The sequence below is a fragment of the Protopterus annectens genome, chromosome 15.part0 (genome assembly GCF_019279795.1).
Source record: "Protopterus annectens isolate FY-2018-M chromosome 15.part0, PAN1.0, whole genome shotgun sequence".
NCBI lineage: Eukaryota > Metazoa > Chordata > Ceratodontiformes > Protopteridae > Protopterus > Protopterus annectens.
In genome coordinates, this window is record NC_056749.1 from 471,917,336 (window position 1) to 471,944,853 (window position 27,518).

The following is a 27,518-nucleotide window of genomic DNA, read 5'->3' on the forward strand; positions in this document are numbered from 1 at the left end:
AGCCGATGCCTGCTCAGCGGCTCCGGACCCATCTGAAGGAATAGTTTCCGCAGGCCCAATACCTTGAGTTTCCAGCGGCCTAGGTGTCTCCACGTGGGAGTCGGATACAGCCTGTGGCTCTGAGGTTGCACGTGTCAGGGGCTGCGAAAGCGCCTCACTGAGCACCGACGAACCGGCGACTGGCCTAGAAGAGGCTTCATAGTCGGTTTTGGACCTTCGATGCCTGTCCTTTTCTTTGTCTTTGATTTTGCTTTACATTACTTTGGCTGAAGGTTTAAAAAACGCAAACAGACATCACAAAAATAGAGCGAGCTGCTATAGGAGAGAATAAATAGCCAAACTTTAATGTAAATCCACAAGACAGACAAATAATATAAACAACAAACCTTCAGAATATAATTCTGGTACAATTTCTCTTATCAGATCCCAAGAGTCCTTCAATATGACTTATTTATTTACCCAAATATGTTTTGTTTTCACATCTACATATTTTGCTAATGGTGTAGTTTTTGAGCCATCTGCAGAGATTATGGGTCTTAATGGAGGATCCATTATATCTTTGTGAATCTTCGGGATTCCAAATATAACGGGTATTTTTGGCTTTTCAACCTTTAAATAAGGAAGCATTTTGACTTCTATGGTACCTTCATTTACCATTCCATCTAATACCATGTCTATTCTTCTATAAGCCAAATTTATTTCATTCTTAGAGGCAGCAGAGTATTTATTTTCATCTCTTAATATTAAGACACCCTTAGCAAAGTATGTAGATGTGAAAACAAAACATATTTGGGTAAATAAAGAAGTCATATTGAAGGACTCTTGGGATCTGATAAGAGAAATTGTACCAGAATTATATTCTGAAGGTTTGTTGTTTATATTATTTGTCTGTCGTGTGGATTTACATTAAATTTTGGCAATTTATTCTCTCCTATAGCAGCTCGCTCTCTTTTTGTGTTGTTCGGTGATTGTGGAGAGCTTTCACAATTGTTTTTTTACTTGGTTGATGTTTTACGGTGCTATGGAGAGGAAATCCTCATCTAAAGCTATGGGAAGTGATGATCCAGGCCAGTCCCAGAAGTTAATTGGGCAGCTAACGGAACTTATTGATTTGTTGACACCTCTTTGTCAAACCATTGTGGCAACGAACTCTAGAGCGTTAACTAACACAGCGAGTAGTGTTGAGGGGCTGAATTTCCAGAAACATGAGAGGAAAAGGGAGCTTATTGGCGCTGAACTCGATGCCGGCAACCCTGAAGAACCGAATGGTGGAAGTTTCAACCCCGCTGCAACGCCAAGAATATTTTGTGGCACTAGTCCTGATAAGGGAACAAATTCAAATGACTTAAATATGCAAAATATGGGTAGAGTTAATTTAGGTACTGTTAATTTTACAAGACCCATTGAAATAAATGATTGGCTGAAGGAAAAGTACAGTTTTAAAATTGATTGTGGAGACCCCCGGAGGGTCCAAGAACACTGATTCATATAGTAAGAAATTGGATAGCATTTCTAAATTAATGTATAAATATAAAACATTGGTTATAGAGAATGCTTATTTAATGGAATGTATTAACCGGAACATTGTTCCGAAGGGTTTAAGAACATGGAAATATCCCAATAATGTTTAAATGGGCTCAATTTTTCATAAAGAATTGATCGAAGTATTTAATAAATGTGGTTTAGATATTCTAAGGTTGATTATTAAAGACAATAATAGGAATTTAGAAATTATGCAGAAAGAAATTGATGAATTAGATGCATTCATTAAGGAAGATCTCATTTTTGGGACTGGGGAAGAGAAAGTATTTTAAACTAAGGGAAGGAATTGACAGAAAATGTAAAAGTTTGATAGATAGGAAAATGGAAAAATTAAAGAGATATCCAGGATTATGAAAATAATGTTAGTTACCCAAAACCCTCATTTGCAAATAATAGTAACTATAACAAGTATAAAAGAATGGATAGAAAGAGTTATGGATTTGATCAGAAACAAATTACTGAAGGATGGACTGAGAATGATTATAATATTGAATTTCCCCCAATAGAAAAGGAAGACAGGCATCCTGTTCAACAGGAGTAGCATAATGGAAATTTTCGAATGAGAGGGAGGAGAAGGGGAAGGGGGAGATATTGAGAGAATATACCCCGAACCCAATATTTAATGATGTATGACAACCTATAGAAATAATAGGTAGCAAAAATATATTAAATGGGTTTACCATCTATAACCTCAGCATCCCATTGGAAAATGAACACTTTAGTTTGCTAGAAAAAGGTTTTAAATGTATTCCTTATGTTAAAGGTGACTTAACAAAAACTCTTTTAGATATTAAATTGTTCCTAAGGAAAATTAATATGGAATTATTATATCATAAGGAAGGTAAAACCAATACAAAGGGAGATTATCAGGTTTTAGTAAAGGAATCTATATTCAACCCCCCTATCCACCCTCAATTAAATTTAGAAAGTGTAATTGAGAAGGAAGTCAGAAAAGCACAAAAAAGATCTGGTTTTAAAGGAATCTTAATGTAGAAGAGAATAAGATTTTGGAAGAGTTAAAACTCAACCAAAATGTGAGAATAATGAAACCGGATAAGGGTGGGGGGATTGTTTTTATGGATATTATTTTATATGAAGGAAAAATTAATCAAATATTAAGAGATGAAAATAAATACTCTGTCTCTAAGAATTAAATAAATTTGGCTTATAGAAGAATTGACATGGTATTAGAAGGAATGGTAAATGAAGCTACCATAGAAGTCAAAATGCTTCCTTATTTAAAGGTTGAAAAGCCAAAAATACCTGTTATATTTGGAATCCCGAAGATTCACAAAGATATAATGGATCCTCCATTAAGACCCATAGTCTCTGCAGATGGCTCAAAAACTACACCCTTAGCAAAATATGTAGATGTGAAATAACATATTTGGGTAAATAAAGAAGTCATATTGAAGGACTCTTGGGATCTGACAAGAGAAATTGTACCAGAATTATATTCTGAAGGTTTGTTGTTTATATTATTTGTCTGTCGTGTGGATTTACATTAAATTTTGGATATTTACTCTCTCCTATAGCAGCTCGCTCTCTTTTTGTGTTATTTGGTGATTGTGGAGAGCTTTCGCAGTTGTTTTTTTAAAATCAAACAGACGTTTAATAGTGCGTTTGTTGAATCTAGCACAAAACAGACAACTAGTAAAGTCGTGGTCAGGGCCTAGGCAAGGAATACAGTAAGAGTGAAAGTCCTTATGAGGTATTTGCTTCCCACAAGAAATACAATTATCTTTTTCTGACATCGGTCTGGAGCAAGAAAAAAGTTTTCCCAATGGGGTACTTAGCTTTAATGAAGACTTCGGTTCTGAAATTCGGATTTGAAAATCTCAGGAGTCGGCCGACCGGCACTTGCGAACTGCTTTTGCTTTGGGCACCGCGCGGCAAGAAAGACTGAAGAAAATGGCGTCAGCTGCATCTTTTATACCCCTGTCGCACTGACGTCAGGGAAGAGGCGACAGCAACCAACGCCGGACCAGGACTTTGCAATTCAGGCCAACTGCGGGTAAACACGAAACAGGATGAACATCAGACATTCCTGAGACCGCTTCCAGAGAATTCATGCTGCACATCCTAAGTGGTTTTAGTGCAGTTATTCACTATGACCCTTTCACATGAATATATTGTTTCCAATCACAGTGGAAATAAATAAGTGCTTCTAATGTATTAAAGTAAAATAACAACACCACATTGTCTTTTTCAACTAAGACAGCACCTTGTCTTAGGAGAGGAAGAAAGGCTTGCAGAGCTTTCTGAACTCCTGGTTCAATTTATCCATGTATTCTGAGTTTCTAATAGCTTGACGGGAATGGACTCCATTCCCAAGTCAAAATATGACTACAGAACATGAAATTAATATAGCAGTAAGATTATGACTATGTACATGGTTGTATTTCCAAAGCTGATCACTTGATTTGTCTACTGTTTTATATTACTGAGCACCCAAAAAGTACAGTTGTGTACACTTACCATAAATGTAGATGTTAGAGTGTATTCACTGTTGCAGTCATTACATTTGGGTAATCTGCTGACAAGTTTCCCTCAGTCAGCCTGAATTCCAAAGTCTTGGGTCCTGCATCGGTTGCTGTCTCCTCTTCCTTGATGTCAGGGGTATAAAACATGCAGCTTACACCATTTTCTTCAGTTTTTCTTGCCCCCGATGTCAGGTGCCCCTAAAAAGGTAGAAAATAATAAAAAAAAAAAAATATATATATATATATATATATATATATATATATATATATATATATATATATATATATATATATATATATATACATGCATCAATATAAACTTTACTTTCAGCTACAAGCAAATACACCGCATAGGCTGTAGAAGATGGAGAAGGAAAGACAAACTCCAGAATGACAGGGGGATTGCGGGTGGGTAACCTGGACTGCAACAGTGAATACACTCGAACATCTACATTTATGGTAAGTGTACAAAACTGTACTATGTTCTTCGTGTTTCACTGTTGCAGACATTACATTTGGGTAGAATCCCAAAGCTATGGTTGGGGGGCTGGAGCTAAACAGCATGCAGTGGCAAAGCCTGCTGTGGATTTAGAGTAGAGAGGCAAACGGTAATGCTTTGTAAAGGTGTGAACAGAACTTCAAGTAGCAGCCTCTAGAATGTCTTTGGTTGGTACTCCCCTTAGAAAGGCTGCTGAAGTAGCTGCAGCTCTGGTGGATTGAGACCTAATGCCCTTGGGCACAGGTTTACCATGGTGTAAGTAGCAGAAACGGATGCAGTGGCTTATCCACTTTGAAATTGTCTGCTTTGAAATAGGCTTGCCTTCTGATCCTGCAGCATATGTCATCAGTAATTGCTCAGTTTTTCTTAAAGCTTTAGTCCTGCTTAAGTAGAATCTTAGCTGTCTATGTACGTCCAAGGAATGCAGAATTCTCTCCCCCTTGTTCTGTGGATTTGGATAAAAGGTTGGCAGATGAATTGTTTGGTTAAGAGCCACACTGGAAACCACCATAGGCATAAAAGTAGGATTTGTCCTCAGAGATGCCCTGTCTGGGTAAAATATGATAAAAGACTCTATAGCCATGAGGGCCTGTAGCTCTGAATCTCTTCTTGCCCAAGTAATTGCTAGTAGCAGAGCTGTTTTCCATGATAAGAACTTTATATCAGCTGTAGCAACTGGTTCAAATCTAGGCAGGCTGAGCTTTTCCAACACATAATTGATGTCCCATGCAGGCAATGGTGATGATCTAGGAGGCCTTAAATTTTTGGCTCCTCTAAGATACTGCTTTAGTAAAGGATGAGAAAAGATTGGTGGCTCTGTATTGTAATGAGCTGAAATGGCAGAGGCATGGATTTTAATTGATGAGAAAGAAAGGCCTTTGTCAAGCATCTCAGTTAAGTATTGCAATATCTGTGGAATATTTGGTTCTGCTGTATCAGTTCCTTGTGCCTGATTCCAAGCACAGAATCTCTTCCATTTGTCAGCATAAGATTTTCTAGTACTAGGCCTCCTGGCTTCCAAAATGACATCCATCACACCTATACTGAGAGGTGTTGTTTATATGACTACATGATCAGCCATGCTGCCAGGTTCAGAGTCTGTAGTCGATTGTGCAGGATCTGATTGTTTTGCTGGGACAGTTGTTGTGGTTTTTGAGGCAAGGTCCAAGCTGGGTATTGAGACAAGTTCCTTAGGATTGGGTACCAGTATTGGCGGGGCCAGTCCGGGGCAATTAGTATCATCTTTGGTTTCTCTTGTCTGACTTTTAGGAGAACCTTGGGGAGAAGAGAGAGGAGGAAAGGAATAAACTGATAGGTTCTTCCAACTGAAGGATATGGCGTCCACTTTCCATGCTTGTCTGTGATAAGTCCTTGCGAAGAATCTTTCAATTGATAATTTTGAGGAGAGGCAAATAGATCTATGTCTGGGCTCCCCCACTTCTGTGTTATCATGCTGAAGACAGTTTCCACTCATGAAGATCCATAAGGTTTCTGCTTAAATCGTCTGCCAGAGTGTTTTGTTTTCCTGGCAGGAATTGAGCTTGACAATGGATTTGGTAGGTCAAAGCTGTGTTCCAAAGTGCCATGTCTAATCTATCTGCAAAGGGGGTATGAGTGTATGCCCCCTTGCTTGTTTACATACCACATGACTGTGGTGTTGTCAGTCTTTATCAGTAGTTGTCCTGGATGAAGTAAGTCCTTGAAGGTTGTTAGGGCATTTTGAACAGCTAGCATCTCTTTCTGGTTGATATGCAGATGCATTTTCTGGTGACCATATGCCCTGAATGCATCTTCCTGCCATGTGGGCCCCCCAGGCATAATCTGATGCATCTGTTGCTATGGTTTGGCTGGCAGCGGGTAGAGAGAATGGCCATCCCATGTTTTGGTGACATGCCTTCGCCCACCATAGAAACTCCTGTTGCAAGCAGGGAATGAGAGGAAAGTACAGTTTTGTACCTACCATAAATGTAGATGTTAGAGTGTTTACACTGCTGCAGTCATCACACTTGGGTTATCCTGCCGTCAGGCGGTCCCGCAGTCGGCCAGAGTTCCAAAGTCTTGGTCCAGCGTCAGTTACTGTCGCTTCTTCCCTGACGTCAGTGCGCCAGGGGTATATGAGGCATCCAACGCCATTTTCTTATGTTTTTCTTGCCCCAGATGTCAGGTGCCCCCAAGTAGGTGGGCATATTGCCAATAAAACATGTAAAGGAAATACAAGGAATACCTTCAGTTACAAGCAAATACACCACAAAGGTTGTACCAGATAGAAAGGAATAGAAAAGTTCAGCTAGGTCAGAGGGGATGGAGGGAGGGTAACCTGGACTGCAGCAGTGTGAACACTCGAACATCTACATTTATGGTAGGTACAAAACTGTACTATGTTCATCGTGTTACACTGCTGCAGTCATCACACTTGGGTAAAATCCCAAAGCTAAGGATGGGCGGTGGAATCAAACAGGGTTTGGAGAAGCTAGTAGGCCCTGCAGAACTGCAGTGGCAAAGCTAGCTCTGGTTTTAGAGTATAGAGGTAAGTGGTAGTGCTTGGTGAAGGTGTGCACTGAACTCCAAGTTGCAGCCTCCAAAATATCCTTCGTTGGTACCTCCCTGAGAAAGGCTGTTGCTGTAGCTCTGGTGGAATGGGACCTAATGCTAGCAGGTACCGGTTTCCCATGATATGTGTAGCAGAAACGGATACAATGTCCTATCCATTTTGAAATGGTCTGTTTTGAGATAGCTTTTCCTTGTGATCCTGCAGCATAGGATACAAAGAGCTGGTCAGATTTTCTGAAAGCCTTAGTTTTATCTAAGTAGTAACGTAACTGTCTGTGAATGTCCAAAGAGTGCAGGAGCCTTTCTCCTTTGTTCTGGGGATTTGGGAAAAAGGTGGGCAAATGAATGATTTGGTTTAGGGCCGCACTGGATACCACCTTGGGCATAAAGGAAGGGTTAGTTCATAGTGCAACTCTGTCTTTATGAAAAATGAGGAAAGGCTCCACTGCCATTAGGGCCTGTAGCTCTGAGACTCTTTGTGCTGAAGTTATTACTAGCAGCAGGACAGTTTTCCATGATAGAAACTGTAAATCAGCTGTAAAAGCTGGTTCAAAGGGTGGCAGTGTAAGCTTTTCTAGAACAAAGTTGAGATCCCAAGTTGGTGTTGGTGCTCTCCTAGGTGGTCTTATGTTCTTAGCCCCCTCAGAGGTACTGTTTTAGCGGTGGCTGTGAAAATATAGGAGGATCCGTGTTGTAGTGAGCCGAAATCGCTGAGGCGTGGATCTTAATAGATGAAAAAGAAAGTCCTTTGTGCAACAACTCAGTTAAGTATTGTAGAATCTGAGGAATGTTTGGAACAAGGGGATTTTGGCCTTTAGCCTGGTTCCAGGCAAAAATCTTTTCCATTTGTCTGAATAGGCTTTCCTGGTGCTGGGCCTCCTGGCCTCCAGAATGACATCCATAACAGCTTTAGAGAGAAGTGTTGGCTGGTTGCTTAGGTAATTTGCCATGCAGCCAGATTTAAAGTCTTGAGCTGGCTGTGTAGAATCTGACTGTTTTGCTGCGTGAGCAGGTGAGGAATTTGAGGCAAAATCCATGGTGGGCCATGAGCCATGTTCCTCAGTACTGGATACCAGTGTTGGCGTGGCCAGTCTGGAGCAATGAGTATCATTTGTGGCCTCTCTAATCTGACTTTCAGCAGCATCTTTGCTAGAAGAGGCAGTGGAGGAAAGGCATACACTGTTAGTTTTCCAACTGAATGAGAGGCGTCTACTTTCCAAGCTAGTGGGTGGAATGTCCTTGTGCAATATTTCAGAAGTTGGTAGTTTTGGGGGTTGGCAAACGGATCTATGTCTGGGCGTCCCCATTTTTGAGTTATCATTGCAAATACTTGTGGATCTAGTTTCCACTCGTGAGGATCCATGATGTTTCTGCTTAGATCGTCTGCCAATGTGTTTTTCTTTCCTGGCAGGAATTGTGCTTGTAGTTGAACTTGGTAGGTCAGTGCTGTGTTCCACAAGGTCATTGCTTGTCTGCATAGGGGGTAGGAGTGTGTGCCCCCTTGCTTGTTTATGTACCACATTACTGTGATGTTGTCCTGGATGTAAGAGGTCCTTGAAAGCTGTTAGGGCATTTTGTACAGCTACTATTTCTTTTTGATTGATATGCAGATGCCTTTGATCTGTAGACCATTTGCCCTGAATCCACTGTCCTGCCATGTGTGCTCCCCAGGCATAATCCGATGCATCTGTTATAGTTTGCCTGGCTGTGGGTAAGGTAAAAGGCTGGCCCTTGTTGAGGTGACATGCCTGAGCCCACCATAGAAACTCCTGTTGAAGGTAGGGAGAATGAGTGGTAGTATTGTTTCCAAGCTGTGGCTGTGCTGAGTCCATACGCTTTTCAGGTACCGTTGTAATTTCCTCATATGCAGTTTTGCAAATGGTATTAGTAGTATGCAAGATGCCATGAATCCCAAGGCCTGCAGAATTTTTTCTTGCAGGGAGTTGAGTCTTTGTTGCCATCGTTTTGAAATATTGAGTCAGCTGTTCTTGCTTGTCTGGCATGAGGTAAGCCATCTGGGCCATTTTATTTAAGCTGGCACCCAGGAATGTTATGTTTTGAGAGGGCACTAGTTTTGCTTTCTTTTCGTTTACTGTGTACCCTAGGCAACTTAGTAGGTGTTTGACAAATGCCAGATGCTTTAAAAGAATGTCCTTGCTTTCTGCTTGAATAAGGCAGTTGTCCAGGTATGGATATATTTGAATTCCTCTTTGTCTGCAGTACGCAATTACTGGTGCCAGGCATTTTGTGAAGTCCCTGGGCACAGTAGATAAGCCAAAGGGTAGTGCAGAGAATTGATAATGAGTTGAACCTGCAATAAATCGGAGGTATCTTCTGCAATTTTGTCTGATAGGGACATGCAGGTATGCCTCCTTGAGATCCAATGTTACTAGCCAAGCCTTCTTGCCCAGCATGGGAAGAAGCTGCTGTAGTGTTAGCATCTTGAATTTGGGTACTTGCAGATAAGTGTTTAGAATTGAAAGGTCCAGAATGGGTCTCCAGGCTTTCTCCTTTCTGGGGACTAGAAAGAGTCTTGAGTAAAATCCTTGTCCTTGCTCTTGTGTAGGTACCTGTTGAATGGCTCTCATGTCCATGAGAGCTATAATTTGTTTTTGAGCTTCTGCCCATTGATTTGGTGACAGGTTTGGCATTCTTTTTATCCTTGGCAAAGTGTGAAAGTGGAATCTGTATAGATTTTGTCTTATCCTCCACTTTCTTTAAAACCTCTTCTGCTTTTACACCAAATAAAACATCCTGCTGTAAAGGTGCATCCAATAATTTTGCTTTAACATGGTCAGGTAGGGTTTGTTCTTTTAACCAAGCATGTCTATGTATGACAGACCCAGTCACTGCTGCTCTACAGGAAGCCTCCAATGAATCAAATCCACATTGTAAAGTTTTCCCACTGGTTCAGCTGCATGCAACAAATCTTGCATTTCTTTGAAATCAGGCTGCTCTGAATGCGTGCTCATTTTTTGTTTTAATTGAGACATCAGGTATTGCTGATATTTCACCATCTGAAACTGGCAATTTAAGGCCCTCATAGCTAGAGTAGCTGAGGTATATACTTTCTTTCCCCATCTGTCTAGTGCTCTGGAATCCCTTTCAGAGGGTACAGGATTTTTAGCAATAGAGGCCTTAACCCCTTTGGGACCCTGGGAAATGGTTTCCAGATCAGCAACAGGGCTTTTGTATAGGAATGTGTGTGAGTCATGGACTCCGTAGTATCTGTCTGGTTTGGCGGGTGCAGGAGGTAGAGAGTCTGGGTTAAGGCTAGATTCTAGGTAAACATCATCCACAATGTCTAACGCGGGAGGGATAGCAAGTGGTCCGTACTGGGGTAGTAAAAGGAACTCACTGAGCCTTTTCTTAGAATCAGAGTAATCCTGGCCTTCCCAGTGGAAATGTTTCCCCATGGTATGTAAAGTTTCCCCAAAAGAGTAGTCTTCTGGGGGAGATGCTAAGGGAATAGACTCTTAAGCATTAGAGTCTTCATAAGGGGGGAAAAGAGTATTCCTGTTCCTCAGAAGAATCTGAGGAAATTGAGACCTGGTCAGAGGAAGCAAAATCCTCCTCCTGTCTTGACCTTTTATCAGGAGGGGGATGGGAACCCCTGATTAGAGTAATTAAATCTTCAGTCATCTTAAGCATCTGCTTCTTAGGCATGGGGCCTTGTACTGGAGACTGCTGTACAGTCTTTTTTGTTTTTAAAGGAGTTTTCAGCTTTGCATAAGATTTGATGGTGAGTGTAGTCACTCTGAAGACACCTTCTGCAACTGAAGGCATTTCAACTGCACCGGAATCTCCTCCTGCTCTGGAGTCGGAAGGGACTAAGGATGAAGGCTACGGCAGCCTAGTAATCTGTGCGTGGGAATCAGAAGCCGTCTGAGGTTCCAAATCATCGGTCGTCAGGGGCTGTGTAGGTGCCTCACTGAAAACCGGAGAACCGGCAACTGGCCCAGCAGAGGCCTCGGAGTCTGCTTTGGGTCTCGGCTGCCTGTCCTTATCCTTGCGATTTTTATGCATGCCAGTCGTTGGATGCTCCGATGGCATGGTATAATTAAATTTCCTACCAAAGTAATGGGCAAAATCAAAATGACGTTTAATAGTTCGTTTATTAAACCTAGCACAAAACCAACAACCTGTGACGTCATGGTCTGGGCCTAGGCAAGGAATACAATAAGAATGAAAGTCCTTATGAGGTATTTGCTTCCCACAAGAAATGCAGTTAACTTTTTCTGCCATCGGACTGAGGCAAGAAAAGGTTCCCTAACGGGGTACTTAGCTTTATTGAAGACTTCGGTCTGAAATTCGAATTGAAAATCTCAGGAGTCTGCCGACCAGCACTTGCGAACTGCTTCTGCTTCGGGCACCACGTGGCAAGAAAGACTGAAGAAAATGGCATTGGATGTCTCTTATATACCCCTGGCGCACTGACGTCAGAGAAGAAGCGACAGCATCTGACGCTAGACCAAGACTTTGGAACTCTGGCCAACTGCGGGGACCGTCTAACAGCAGGATAACCCAAGTGTGATGACTGCAGCAGTGTAACAAGATGAACATTCATTGTTTCCAGACTGAGAGATTGTTGACTCCGTAAACTTTTTAGGTACCATTGAAGTTTCCTCATATGCAGTCTTGCATATGGAATCAGCAGGATGCCATGAAGCCCAGAACCTGCAGAATTTGTCTTGCAGAAGACTGGGTTTTTGTTGCCATCAATTTGAAGTAAGTAGTCAGCTGCCTTTGCTTGTCTGACGTGAAGCTTGCACCCAGGAATGTTATCTTTTGAGAGGGTACCAGTTGTGATTTCTTTTCGTTTATTGTATACCCTAGGCATGTTAGAAGCCTTTTCACAAATGCCAGGTGTCGAAGAGTGTCCTTGTTCTCTTTTTGAATGAGACAGTCATCCAAGTAAGGATATATTTGTATACTTTGTCTGCAAAATGCAATTGCTGGTGCCAGGCACTTTGTAAAGACCCTGGGTGCAGTAGATAAGCCAAAGGGCAGTGCAGAGAATTGGTAATGCATTAAGCCAGCCTTGAATCTGAGGTATCTTCTGCATGATTGTTTTATTGGGACATGCAGGTATGCCTCTTTTAGGTCTAAAGTCACCAGCCAAGCGTTCTTGCCTAGCATGGGCAGAAGCTGCTGCAAAGTCAGCATTTTGAATTTTGGAATGTCCAGGTATGTGTTCATAATCAATAAATCCAGTATTGGCTGCCAGATCTTGTCCTTTCTGTGTACCAAGAACAGTCTTGAGTAAAAATCTTGTCCTTTTTCCTGTTCTGGTACTATCTGAATGGCCCCCATATCCATGAGGGATGTAACCTGTTTCTGTGCCTCTGCCCATTGATTTTTTGGCAGCTCTGGCCAACCATTTGCCATTGGCAGTGTGTGGAAGTGGAATCTGTATCCTTGTGATACAATGTTTAGTACCCACTTGTCCTGGGTTATTAACTGCCAATTTTGAGCAAAAAGTGCTAATTTTCCCCCTATGGATGCTGCCAAAAGATAAGTGCTTGGTGTAGGCAGAGGGAAGTCATTGGGATTGCTTTCTATATGTTTGCGCTTTATCTCCTCCAGATTTGGAGGTGGAAGAGCCCCATTGCTTTGACCTGTATGAATTTTGCGCCTGGTATCTGGAACCCTTAGGGCATCTGGTTTTGCCCCTTTGAGCTCCGTCTGACACAGGAAAGGACTAATTTCTGTAGGCCAGTGTCTACTGAATCTTGGTGGCTGCACTTGTAAGAAGTCTTTAACAGTTTGCATAGACTTAGCTTTGTCTTACATTTTCTTTAAAACCTCTTCTGCCTTAATACCAAACAGAGAATCGTGCTGTAAAGGTGCATCTAGCAATTTAGCTTTAACATGATCAGGCAAATTTTGTTCCTTTAACCAGGCATGCCTCCTAATCACTGATCCCATTAACTGCGGCCCTGCAGGAGGCCTCTAAGGAATCAAAACCACATTGCAAAGTATGCTTTCCAACTTGTTCAGCTGCATGCAATAATTCCTGAAATTCTTTTTTCTGTACATTCTGAAATCAACATAATTTTCTGTTTCAGCAATCCCATAACATGTTGTTGGTACTTAAGCATATGAAATTGACAGTTTAAGGCCCTGATTGCCAGTGTTGCAGATATATAAACCTTTTTCCCCATCTGTCCAGAGCCCTTGAATCTGTCAGAGGGGGTAGGATTTTTTGCTGTTGAGGCCTTAACTCCCTTTGGACCCTGTGAAATAGTTTCAGGATCAGCAGCAGGGTTTCTAAATAAAAATTTATGTGAGTCAGGGACTCTGTAATATCTGTCAGGCTTACTGGGAGCTGGAGGTAAGGAGTCAGGGGTCAAGCTTAACTCTGAAAACACATCATCCACAATGTTTAAAACAGGGGGAATGGCTAAAGGCCTGTGCTGAGGGAGAAGGAAATCCCTGAGCCTCTTCTTTGATTCTGAGAAGTCTTGACTCTCCCAGTAAAAATGCTCCCTCAAAGTATGCAAGGTTTCTCCAAATGAATAATCCTCAGGAGGAGATGCAGATGGAATAGACTCCTCGGCATCAGAATCCCCATAGGGAGGTATAGATAATTCCTGATCAGAAGAGGAATCAGAAGAAATAGAAACCTGATCTGAAGATTCATAATCGGTGTCTTGCCTAGGCCTCTTATCAGGAGGGGGATGGGTATCCCTGATCAAGGTAATAAGGTCTTCAGCCATTTTGATCATCTGTGTTTTAGGCATAGAGGCCTGTGCACGTGGCTCATGCATCATTTTTTTTAGTTTTAGAAGTTGCTTTTGTCTTTGGTTTTGCAACTGTCGTCGGTTTGATATACAAATGTTGAGGTCTGAATACACCCTCAAAAGCCGGTGCCTGCTCAGCAGCTCCGGACCCATCTGAGGGAGATGCATCCGTCGGTCCAATACCTTGAGTATCTTGTGGCATGCCGGAGTCCACATGGGTGTCGGTCGAGGCCTGCGACTTGAAGGTAGTTGGTATCAGGGGCTGCAAAAGTGCCTCTGAGTACCGGCAACTGGCTTAGGAGAAGCTTTGTCGGTTTTGGATCTGGACTGCCTTTCTCTGTCCTTTTCTTTGCGTTTTTTTTATGTACTCCGGTAGTCGGATTGCTATCTGACATTTCTGGGTAGTTAAATCTGTTTCCAAAATACTTTGATGCAAAAATATACCGATGCTTAATAGTGCGTTGGTTAAATTTAGAACAAAACCGACAGCCAGGCACGTTGTGATCAGGGCCTAGGCAAGGAATACAGTATAAATTCAAATCCTTATGAGGCATTTGCTTCCCACAAGTAATACAATTATTAACTTTTTCTGACATTGGTAAAAAGCAAGAAAAAAGTTTCCCCAACAGGGTACATAACTTTAGTGAAGACTTTGATTCTGAAACTTAAACTCAAATATTTCAGTAGTTGGCCGACCGGCACTTGTGAAATGCTTCTGCTTCGGGCACCACACAGCAAGAAAGACTAAAGAAAATGGCATCGGCTGCATGTTTTATACCCCTGACGACCTGACGTCATGGAAGAGGAGACAGCAACTGATGCAGGACCCAAGACTTTGGAATTCAAGCCGACTGAGGGCAACCTGCCAGCAGATTACCCAAATGTAATGACTGCAACAGTGAAACATGAAGAACATCAAGTCATCTGTAGCACTAACACATCTGAGATCATAGACTATTAATTTAAACATGCAACTGCCACATTCATGGACCTTTCACCACATGGTGCTTCTCTGCCATGGAGAGTGCAGTTAAATACAGGTGTCATACAAAACAGTCATCAAAAGAGGACAACAGTTGGTGTGGTGGGGACAGAATGGAGCAACAGCATGGGTGACCCTGCTCTAGTAACTATTTTGACTCTCCAGTTTGACACACAAAACAGCTATGCCCTGACTGCTACTGACAGCAGCAGTTGAAGGTGATACAGTAGACCGTTAAACACTCTGATGGATGCGTTGGCAAGGGCCTCCTTTTTGGAGGCATGTACACAATGTTCCTAACCTCATTAGAAATTAGGAAGTTGTTGGTTTGTTACTGCTATGCCTCTACTGGCCTTTTCTGAGCCTTGCATTTCTGAGATGTTGGTTTGGAAGCCTAAGCCCTTTGGAAAAGCAAGGCTCCTATACAGACTAAATTTCAGCATCATGATTTTCAAACCTCTGGATATGATCTCAGTCTGCCTTTGAAAGAGATTTGGCTCAGTAAATGGAAAATGAAAGGGGGAGACCCACAGCTAAGCTTGCTTTTACACAGTAATGTGAAAGGCACTAGAAGTGGCCTACATATATTGGTCTGTCCATAGCTAGTCCATACTTTTGTTGTACTAATAGCTGCCACACATCCCTAAAACTGCAACAGACTTGATGTCAGCATGTCGTCAGCAGTGTTTTCCACAACTGGAATAATTTACTGAAAGAAATGGGAGAAGCAGAAGGCCAAACATTCCAAGAGGTGGGAATATGACCACTGAGGGTGGAAGCTGAAGCACTTTCCTACTCCAGTGATCAAGCCTTAGTCTTAAGTCTGGAAGTACATTACAGAGGTAATTACTGATCTTTTTGTGCCCGAGTATCTCCTGGGACAACACACAAGTGGGCAAAGGATAGTTAACCAGGAAAAGAAAACCATCTGGAAAGATATTTATTCCCAGTTTTCCAATGTGCAGTAAGGGGTACCTTTCACACTTCTTTCACTGTTTCTTTTAGCCAGGTACCATGAGGAGAAATACCCAAGGCAGAATACCAGGCAGACTGAGAAACTTAACTGGCAACTCTGAACCACACTTTAAACAACACAGTGAAAGTCTGACCTAAACGTCCTAAACAGATCAGAATAGATATTTTACTCTAAGGGAAGGGGCCCCAATAGACTTTTGGAGAAACCCTCCAAATGTAGAAAGCCAAAAGTGAGGGGTAGCCAGAGAAAAAGCATCTAATGCCATTTTATCTCTCTCTTTTTTCCTTTGGCAGATCAAAGAAAAGAGGCCGATCCTATCTTGAAATTTCTGTCAGCAAAATGGACACACACACACACACACACACATATATATATATATATATATATATATATATATATATATATATATATATATATATATATATATAGTGTGTGTGTGTCTGTGCACAAGCATGCCATCCTACCTTTAACTGCATCTATAACCTTAGTGATGACTGACAGAGACCTTAACTTAAAATTAGACTTGGTTTCTTCCAAAAGGTTATTGTGTAGTTAGGGATGAGCTACTTGTTTACCAGAGCATTTGAAAGCAGAACATGTTTTGGTGACGTGGAATAACTGTTCTCATTGTACTGCATAAAAACACAGCCATGTTGACTTCTGACAAGGTAATGTTCCTTTGACCTTTCGATGAGTCCATCCCTCCCTCCCTCTCTTTGTCTTCTGATAATCTGCGTTATCCTTTACACGATCACCGGCATGCCAGTGCCTGTCTCAGAAACCAGTGGAAAGAAGGCATTGAAACGCATTCTGGACAGGCAACTAGTCAACCACAGTGCGCATCCTAACTCACTCTCATACCATACATGGAAGAGAATGAGAGCACCATGAGAAAACTTATGTGGACAAAGAGATAACATGAGGACTCTGCAACAAAGACAAACCAAATGAGATTTGAACCAGATAACCTTTTCCTGTGTGAGTGTTACTTGCACAAATGCACCACCCCTGCCATTGAGTTAGTATCATAAAATCATATTCTCTTCATCTGATCTCTTGCCAGAGCCATAATTCCCAGAGTATGGACTCTGGAGTCTTTCCCCTCTAAGGGGAGTTCAGAGCCCAAGATGCATAAAAGGGAAGGGGGATACTCATGCCACTATTGACAATGGCATCAGTCACAGGGGAGGTGAGCCATAATTGTGTGACAGACTAAATTCTTTGTACTCAACGGGACTTAGAGGGGTGTTCCAGGACTGACTTCAATTCCATCAATGAAAGCACTTATCCTTCAAATAAAGCTGATATTGTCAAAGGCTAAAAAGTGCAAGCATTTTAATTCTACTGTTAATTTTTGATAAATAAGTGCCATTTACTTAGAAAAATGAGGCTCAAAACTCTTAACTGTTGCAACAGCTAATCCTAGACAGTGCGAGTACAAGAATCCAACAGCTATTTTAACAGTTAAGCAAACTAAAAACGAGTGCAAGGCTCTTACAGCTTATAACATGAGTAATTACTGAAATATATGACCAAAAGCTCTTAGTAACAACTACATTTAGTTGCTGACTCATCTCTCCTCCAACTTGTGGCTAACCTAATTTTTGCTTTTCAAGAAGACAAAACTCTCTTATACCCACTGCTACATAACTATCTCTCTATAGAAAGAGCACTCACATTGTGTATATATACACACACACACACACACACACACACACACACTCATCAGTGATAGATCTCAAATCATTCGGACTCTCAACAGGTTTTGAAACTGTGTCCTCTGGGCGCTTGTTAGGAACTCGATTATCTGCTTCAAAAGTAAGCTGTCAGACCAATAAGCAATACACTACTTTGCTTATCTGAGGTATCTTCTGGAGGTGTGACTACTGTCAAATTGCATGCATTTTATACTAACTCCTCACTGCCTTCACATATCTTAAGTCAAAAGCCAACAACCATGCCAAAGAGTAATAAAGCCCTAAGTTTTGGATGACATGGAAACAGTAACCTAGGCACTGTTCTAATAAGGGAAGTGGGGAGTGAGTGGCCTACACCAGCTCCATTTATCCTTTTTCTTTTTTTTTTTTAAACACCTTTACTTAAGACATAGGGAAACATACATTAACAGAAAAAAAACAATATTAACATGTTTTTCCATTTACATATATTATACATCGCATATCTTTTCCTTCCTTTTAAGATATGCAATGAATGCAGTCAAATGAAGGCATTTCCAGTTAAGTTATCCACTATGCAGTGTCACTCCAGCGCATCAAAGTGATGTGCATATCAGGGGCCATTCATTTAATTTGTTTCAGTGTAGTGTTTTGTCTATCCAGTTTTACTCTGTGATCTGGAATTGTAAATTTCTTAACTTTGGTCTAACACTGTTCATACTCAGGATGCTGGGAAGATCTTCCTAAAAGCTATCTTACTCCCATTTTCAAAGATGAATCGTTTTAATAAGACGTATAAGACAGTGTACAAGAATACCAAATATAAAATGCCATTGTTGCTAAAAAGCGAAGAATGCAATACTTGATGTAAAAATTAATTCAGTTTAAAAGAAAAAAGAATTTATGTACTCACCATAACATTCCATCTGTTTTTCCCATTTTCATTCTTCAACAGTTGGGTTCCTTGGTCGCTTCGTCCCGATCACAGAATACTTGAACTGTCAAGCTCCTCCCAGCTACTGAACATACCTCCGATCTAGTTTGCTGCCCACAGATTTATAGACCAGTGGAAACTAAGCAAAGAACAAAAGCTGGAGTTCAAACTTGGAACAGAGGTTCCTTCAATACTCTCTGATCTATCCAGGAGTAAAAACAAGGAGATATGGGGGTAAGTGGGTAGGAAGTTGAGGAAGAATGAAAATGGACAACACAGATGAAATGTTATGGTGAGTACATAACTTTTTTTTTTTATCTGATGTCATTTTCAGTCATTCTTCAAGAGTTGGAACACAGTCCTCAGCTACTGAGCCAAAGGCTGCTCATCACCTAGAGACCAGATCCAATTTGTAATGAGCAATAAAGGTATGAAAATTAGCTCAAGTAGCAGCTGCACAAATATCATCTAAGGAAGTTCTAGACAAAAAGACTGATGAAGTCGCCATAGACCTCATGGAATGGGCTCTTGGAGGCTTTGGTAAAGGCAAACCCACTTTCTCATAAAGATAATACAATCAGTCAAACATGTGTCCAAAGCCACTTTAGATACTGGTTTACCTAGATTTGAATCATTAAAGGAAACTGTTCAGATTTTCTAAAATTTTTGGTTCCGTGAAGAAAGAAATGTAACTGCCTGTGGATATCCAAAAGATGTAGCATATATTCTTCTTTGTTTGAAAAGTTAGGAAAGAAGACTGGGAGGTTGATGATCTAATTAATATTAGATTCTGACACCCCCTTTGGTAAAAAGGAAATAATGGTCCATAAAGAAACTCTGTCTTTGTGAAAAATTAAATAAGGAGGCTTAGAAGACCGTGCTTGAAGCTCAGACACACTTCTGGCAGAAGTGACATCAACTAGGAAAAACGTTTTCCAGGTCACAAATTGTAGATTAGACTTAGCTGATTGTTCAAAGGGGAAGCAAATCAAGGTCTGAAGAACAATATTTAGATCCCAAGAAGGAAGTAGGATCCTTTAAAGGAGGTCTACGTAAGTAGGTTCCTCTAAGAAAGGCTTTATAAAGCTTGGAGAAAGCTAAAATAGAATTAACTATTCCTATATGAAAGTTGGAAATGGCTGCTAATTGTACTCTTATAGTTGAGCTATGAAAATTTTAGATAAAAAGTCAAGGTATTGAAAAAGGATCTAAATTCTATATGCTGAAAAAAAAATCTTTTCCACTTACTTTTGTAAATGTTTCTAGTGGAAGCTTTATGGAAAGCTAACAGAATATTATGGATGGCAGAGGAGAGTCTGGGCTAACAATCAACGGAACTGAAGAAACCATGCAGTTAACTTGAGGCCTGAAATGTCTGGATGAGTCATGCCTGTTGGGTGAAGACAGTAGGTCTGGAGTTGGAACCAGAATCCAGGGTAGGTGTAGAAGATGAGGCCAAAGGAAGGGAAACCAGATCTGACAAAGCCAGTAAGGGCCAATGAGGATAACTGTGCTCTTTAATTGAGATGCTTTCTGGAGAAATTTGGGAATGAGGGGTAATGGGGGTACGTATAAAGGAGACCAGAGGGCCAAGTATGAAGTAGAGCATCCCTCGGTGATTCCTCCACTTTTTATTGTGGGGAGATGTGAAAAGGTTGGAGCATGGTTGGCCTCATCATTGGAAAATCAACTCTGACTTACTGATATTGAGAGAGACCACTTGTGAGGCATCAGAATGGGCTTGCTTAACTTGTCTGCAATTATGTTGAATTTCCCCAGGAAGTACATTGCTATCAGAAAGTGATTGGAGGAGATTGCCCATTGCCACACTCTCAAAGCTTCCCAACAAAGAGGGTAAGATCTGGTTCCCTCTTGTTTGTTGATGTACCAGATGACCAACATATTGTCTGTCTGAATTGTGATGGTCCCAGTTTGGAGAGTGTCTTGCAAGGCCTGCAATGCTAGGACGACAGCTCTCATCTCCAGGACATGGATATTGGCCTCTTCAGAGGACTATATGCCTTGGATTGTCCTTCCTAAGAATTGCCCCTCCACATGATCTGAAAGGTGTCCATGGTCACTGTGGCCTTGAGTTGAGGGAGAACAAAGGGATGGCCTTCTTGTATTTGATTGGAGTGAATCCACTAGAGGATGTAATTTTTGCAAGCTTGAGTTTTATTTATGTATGTATTTATTTATTTCCATTTGTTTACTACAAGAGTCCAACTGGACCTAAGATGGCCCATTTTCAGCAGAGCTCCAGGGAGAAGAGCTCCACAAAGTGTCATCATAGTAAAAACAATTTTTGAATACATAATGTATACAGTACAAAATACATGAAGGATACCCAAGTAGAAATTAATAAGGATAAAAAATGAAATTAATTTAAACATAGTGAACATAAATAAACTTTTAGGACAACCTGAATTAAAACAATTTCAAGGTGAGGAAATGCTGTTGCCTGGCAGGTAAAAGAATGGAACCAGGCAACAGATGGAGTAGAAGGAGTAAAGAGGAAGGAGGAAGTTAGGTGAGGAATAAAGGGGAGAGAGCTGAGTAGAGGGTTATTTTGAATGGCTTGGATAATGGATGTTGGAGAATAGACCAATGGGTTGCGAGTGTCTATTAGAGGATTCTCATATGGAACCTGGCCAGAGGTACAAAAGTGATTGATGCTGACATGGATCCTAAGACTTGGAGTATCAGACGCACTGGAAGAGAAGAATTCTGAACAATCTTTTTGACCTAGAATTAAATTGTTTTTAATTGTTTTTATCCAAGATAGAGTGAGAGAAGTTATTTGAGTGGCTGTATTGAAATGAGCAAAAATGAATTCCAAAGTTTTAGTTGGACTGAGCTGAGCTTTGTTGTAACTGGCAGACATCCCCAGATGAGAGCACAGCTGGAGTAAGTAGTCCCTTGCTTGAATTAATTGATGCCTGGTTGGAACGGTCAGGAGTCAGTTATCCAGGTATGGAAACACTCTGAATTCCAGCAATCTTAGGTGAGTTGCTAGGACTGCTATGCACTTGCTGAACATCCTGGGGGCTATGGTGAGACCAAAGGGCAGTGCTTTGAACTGGTAATGACAGGCTCCCAGACAGAAGCGTAGATATCTTCTGGATAGCCTGTTAATTTTGATATGATTGCATGCATCTTGAAGATCTGTTGAGCACATACAGTCATCCTTGTGTAGAAACAGCAGAATGGACTGAACCATGACCATCTGGAACTTTGTCTACTGAACCAATTGATTTAATTTGCTGAGATACAAAATTGGTCTCAAGTCCTCTGTCTTTTTTGGCACTAAAAAGAATCTTGAATAAGTTCTAGACTGTCTCTGGTCTGGGGGATGTCTTGTGTGACTCTCTTCTAGCAGCCTTTTTTTTTATTTCTAGTGCTACTGCTTCCCTTTGACTGGGTGGAGCATCGGGGATTTTCTTTGAAACTGATGGAGGGGGATGGGAAAATGGTATGTTATAAACTCTGGATATCATCCAATCTTTTGTGATAACTAGCCATGCTCTCTGGTGCAGGAATAGATGATCCCTGAATTCCTCCAGAGATGGACAGTCAGACCTCCATTCAAGAGCATTGACAGGATCTGAGAAAGAATCTTTAGATACCTGATTATGGGGGACCACCTCTGCTGTGGTGTCTGTCTTACATTTGAGTTCCCCCCTCTGCACCCGGAGGAACTCTCTCCATGTGCATCTTGGAAGGAACCCTGGGATTTCTTGAACCACATTTTTCTACCACCTTGCTGGTTTGTAGAAAAGAACCATTGAGGAGAAGAAAAGTGTACACCCACAGTAGACAGGATTTTCCCTTCCTGTTGGCAACTATAGAGTGTCTTTCCCACTGGGGCCAAACAATGAGGTTCTGTCAAAGGGTGCACTGATGAAAGAAGATTTGAAAGGTTCCACAAAATCACACAAGTGCATCCAGGTATGTCTGCTAATGGAAATGCCTGAATCACCACCCATGAAGTATCTTCAGCAGCATTAGAGATCAGCCTCATGGACAAATTGGAAATAGATTAAAGGGTGGCCAACTGCGAGGAAATGGTATTCCCTTCCTCGGATGATATAGACAGAGGGAAAAATGTGGTAAACACCTTGATCAAATCTCTCTGAAGTCTGGTAAAATGTGCCAAATAATTTAGCAACCTAAGAGCAAAAGTCACAGAAGCATAGACATGCTTGACAAATCTGTGCAGTGCCCTACACTCCTTGTTGGGGGGATGAACACAGGAACTCTGTTCCACCAGTTCTTTTCTTGTGGTTGCCACAACAACCATGGCACTTTTACTCCACTGTGGGCAGTCTTTAGGTGGGGCAAGACTCTTGTCTGGTTTCTTAGATAGAGGTTCGACTGTCTAGTTCCTTCCATGCTGACAGAGAGACTAAATCTACAAGCTTATCAGCGGGCAGAGTCACCCAGGAGGTAGACAGGCCAGACTCAAAAGTCTCCAGAAACACGTATTCCTCTTGGGAAGAATTATCGGGGGACCAAACACCCCTTGGTTTGTGGAGCTCCAAGATGTCTCCAGAGGTGGTGATCTGGGGGACCCTTCCTCCTCCTCAAAATTAGCGTCTTCAGTGACAAACTCTTGCATGGAGTTTAAGTGCCTCCTTCTGTATGTTCTCTTCTGACGAACCTTCTTGGGATGTTCTGGGGTTGTATTGAAAAAGATAACGATACCCTAATGGGTGGCCTGGAGACTGGTTCCGGCTGGCTGTCCTAGTAAAATGGATGAATGAAGTTCTGGACACAAAATCGAATAAGACTGGGAAGTCTGATCTGAGAAGGGCAAGGTTGTCTGAACTCCAGGCATAGGGAATGCTCTCTCTAATACCTCAAAGGCTGAGTGCCTGGGGAAAGCAGAAACTGATGGATCCAACAAAGCATGCTCCTGGATTGTCAGCTTCTGCTGACCCACAGGCAAACTACCCGAGGAGGGACTCTGAACCAAGCTATCTAATGCTGATACTTTGAGGGGAAGAGAAGGCTGTGGCAATTTCAAAGTCTACTCCAACACCCTGGGGCTGGCACAGCACTTAGGCTCTGAGGTACCTGGGGCTGGACAACTCAGTGAACCCATCAGAGTGGAAGACGCCAAAATCTTCTGTTCTGAGGAAGATGACCCCAAGGCTTTCGGACAGGATGAATTAGAGAGAGAGAGATGATAGGTGGTGTGGCTTTGGGCAGGCTGTCTGGACATGATGGGGTCAGAGCAAAAAGTACTCATTTAAATTTGCATCCTGAGAAACTTCCTCATTATTGTATCCCCATCTGCTTCAGAAAGGCTCCTGGAAGACCAGAGAGAGGAAGCAGAAGAAGAAGGCCTCGAATGTCATCTAGGAGACTGTTCTAGAAATGGTGAACGGAGTCTGGATTTGATAGGCTCCGAAATCAAAGCTGGAAAAAGGATCCTGGGTGATCTTTTGGATCTTAACTTCAGATCCAGAACAATCGGATCCCAGTTTCTTGTCAGTTTAGTCATTGGCTATGTAGATAGAGCTGAAGATGACAGAGAAGGTAGAAGGGTGATCCGGGATATCATGTTAGAATCCTTGGCAATAGAATCTCCCTTACCTTGTTTCTTGGGACATTGAGTCCCAACAGCTGTAGAAGAATGCTTAGAGTGAATTAGACCCCTAAGTATCAACTTGTCCTTTCTATCTATAAGTTTCTTGGAAATGATACCCTTGCATGTGTACCAGTCAACATCTAGGTGTCTAAATTTAGGATTGTATGCCTGCATGTCACACACTTCTTGTCCAACATGTTGAAAAACTTAGGCCAAGTAAATAGAAAGAAAACACAGAACGTTTTTTTCTTAATTGGAGAACAAGGAAAAGAAAGGAAAGAGTAATGAATTACCAACGATGGCAAATACTTCTTTCTTTTTACCTTCATAGTACTTCTATCAGCTATGATACTAACAGGACGTAAAGAGTATTAGAAATGAGAACTAATATATATGTAAAAAGGGCTAAAGGGAGGAAAGAGAAATTAGTTAAAAAAAAAAGTAAAAAAAGGATTGCTAAACAAAGTTAAACTTACTGAAAAGTGAAAATTACATGAAAAGTTATACCCAAAGCTCGAAAACTCACAATCTACATCTGATCGTAATGGCAGCAAAAGAAGATCTGAGGTATGTTAGGTGGCTGGGGCATTATGGGTAAAGTGAGGAACTCGAGAGTTCAAATAGTCTGCAGTCTGAAAGAAGTGGTGGAGTTGGTTCTGAACCCAACTGTTGAGGAATGAAACTAAATGACAACATTAGATCAAGATGTTTAATGCAAGCATATATAACATTTTCAAAATATCAATGCTAGCTGTTTAAATACAGCTGATTAAAGGGAGAAATTAAGTGCATTTTCACCCATACTCAGCTGTTTTGAAAATCTTGTCTTGCAAGAGTTGCTGATAATTTACAAAAAGAGCTGGCATACTGGGAAACAGCAAAGTGAACTCTTGCTTTGTAACACACACACACACACACACACACACACACAAAAATAAAAGATGCATATTTATCTAATTGACCATAAAAAAATGATTTTACCTGGAAATCCTGTGGGGCCAGCTTCTCCTTTAGTACCTGGAGTGCCTGGTACTCCAGGTTGACCAGAAGCACCTTTGGTACCCTTTATGCCTGGAACACCTGGGGGCCCAGAAAGGCCTGTTTCTCCCTGTAGAGAACAAAGGGAAAAAGTTGCAATATGCAAATGTAAAGTTTCACTGATTAAAATACTTTTGCATTGTTTTAGCTATAAGCAGATATAAATTGGAGTCTTACTATATTTCTATATGCAGTGGAAACAGTAATTCTAGTCCAGGTTGGCCAGTAATAAATGGTGGGTTTTTTTCCACATCAAAGGAAATGATAAATTATCAGCAGTTTCTTGAAGACATTATCCACAAAATGCTACTAGATAACTCAGTTCAGGATGAGTCACTGCTTTGTCATCTGCATGTCTTAAAAATCTTCATTAATGAAAAAAAGCATAATGGCATGGCATTCTGTGAACAGTATGTGGAATCAGTAGACCTAAAACTCAAGAAAATATTCAGAAACAAAAGTATTGGCACTATTCCAAAAGATGTGCTCTCAGTGTAAGTGACCGTTTACACTGAGAGCAGGCTCAGAGGAGGTCTTCTGGAACCTGGCCCTTAGAGTAAGCCTGTTCATAGATAGGCCTTGTACTGAAATACGTCACTTACACTGAACGCACGTCTTCTGGAATCAAGGCAGACTTACACTGAGACCAACTCTTTTTGGAATCTGGCCCACAAATTTCATATACTTTTATCTACTTTCCTTGTTTTTATTTACAGAACTTTTTCCATCCCTGTGTCTTAGAAATGCTAGCCACTCGGCCTCAAAAGACCAGCAAGAATCTGAAAAAGTTTTTATACATCTATGAGTAGCACAGAAAGGAACATTTTTGCCCAATTCTTCAGTTTCATTTTCAGATATTTCAGAGTATTTCATTAACTTGATAACTTCCATGAAGATGCCAGAGCTATTACTTGTGGGAAAAGGATATGAGGCAAATCAGTCTTTGAGAAAATGCCGTTTCATCTCAGAACACACAAATGCAGTCAGTCTGACAGATTGTCAATTCAGCCAATTAGGACATTTTTGGAATGTGGAAAAATATGCAACCTCCTAAAAAAAAAAAACTGTAGCAGAGAGATGACGTAGGGTCCATATGAAGGCACCCAAGTCAGGAAGCAAACTACAAAACCAAGGAATGTAAGACATCAGTGCTAACCATTGATCCACTTTGTTGCCCAGCACATCATTTAACAGGCCCCAATACCTAAAAGTCATAATCACAACAGTCAGGGAGGTTTCTTTTCTACTTCAGTTGCAATCTGACATCACTCACAACAGAAAAGTCACATTTCCCACCTTTTCAGTTCCTTTTTATGTCTTTATTTTTATTATATTTTTACACATTTTTAACTGGATAAGCCCATTGATTCAGTCATCCTTTTTCAGGGGTGACCTAGTAGCACTGTCCAGTTAATTGACTTGCTCCAAAATCATACAGCAGGCGAATAAAGGTAGAAGGAAATAAACCATGTTCCCTTGATACAAGAAAAGTACAGTTGTGTACACTTACCATAAATGTAGATGTTCAAGTGTATTCACTGTTGCAGTCATCACACTTGGGTTATCTGCCTGCAGGTAGCCGTCAGGTCAGCCCGAATACCACAGACTTAGTATTTCTGCGTCGGATGCTGTCTCTCCAGGACTGACGTCAGGTCATCAGGGGTATAAAAACAGGCAGCCGACATCATTACATCAGTTTTTTTTTGCCCCAAATGTCAGGAGCCCCCCAAATAGGGAGCTACGTTATGATGGGGAAAACACCACCAGTAAAAAGTAAATACCCCAGAAGAGGTGAGTAATAGCCATAGAAAGGGGGGAGAGAGAGAGAAAAAAACGGGGTGCTGGAGGGAGGGAAACAAGGAATGCAACAGTGAATACACTCTAACATCTACATTTATGGTAAGTGTACACAACTGTACTACATTCTTCGTGTTTCACTGTTGCAGTCATCACACTTGGGTAGATTCCCTAAGCTGAAGAAGCGTGGAGGCAGTCAAGAAGAGTTAGGGCTGGCTAGTATGCCTTGCAGGACTGCTGTAGCAAAACCTGCCCTGGATTTGGAAAAGATAGGCAGGTGATAGTGCTTGGTGAAGGTGTGTATAGAACTCCACATAGCAGCGTCTGGGATGTCCCTGGTAGGGACTCCCCTGAGAAATGCTGTAGAGGTAGATGTTGCCTCGTGGAATGTGTTCTGACCCCCTGAAGGGTTGGCTTCCCATGGTGCTTGTAGGAGGAATGGATGCAGTGTGCTATCCATTTGGAAATGGTTTGTTTTAAAATGGCCTTGCCCTCTGCCCCTGTTGCAAAGCTGACTAGAAACTGGTCAGACTTTCTAAAAGGCTTAGTCCTATCAAGGTAGAATATGAGCTGTATGTGCACATCCAATGAGTGCAAGATCCTTTCCCCTTTATTTTGAGGATTAGGGAAGAAGGTTGGCTAATGGATGGCCACAATGGACACCACTTTAGGCATAAAGGAAGGGTTAGTCCTGAGGAAAACCCT

General features: G+C 41.4%; 1 protein-coding gene across 4 annotated transcripts in view; it reads right to left on the reverse strand.

The window, feature by feature from the left end:
* COL4A5 (collagen type IV alpha 5 chain) overlaps positions 1 to 27,518 on the reverse strand; it is a 3,591,008-nt gene that overhangs the window by 654,495 nt on the left and 2,908,995 nt on the right. For all 4 annotated transcript variants that reach the window (XM_044057208.1, XM_044057205.1, XM_044057207.1 and 1 more), the window contains one exon: positions 24,960 to 25,086. In XM_044057208.1, the coding sequence (XP_043913143.1) occupies positions 24,960 to 25,086 (127 nt within the window). The remainder of the gene's footprint in view (positions 1 to 24,959; positions 25,087 to 27,518) is intronic.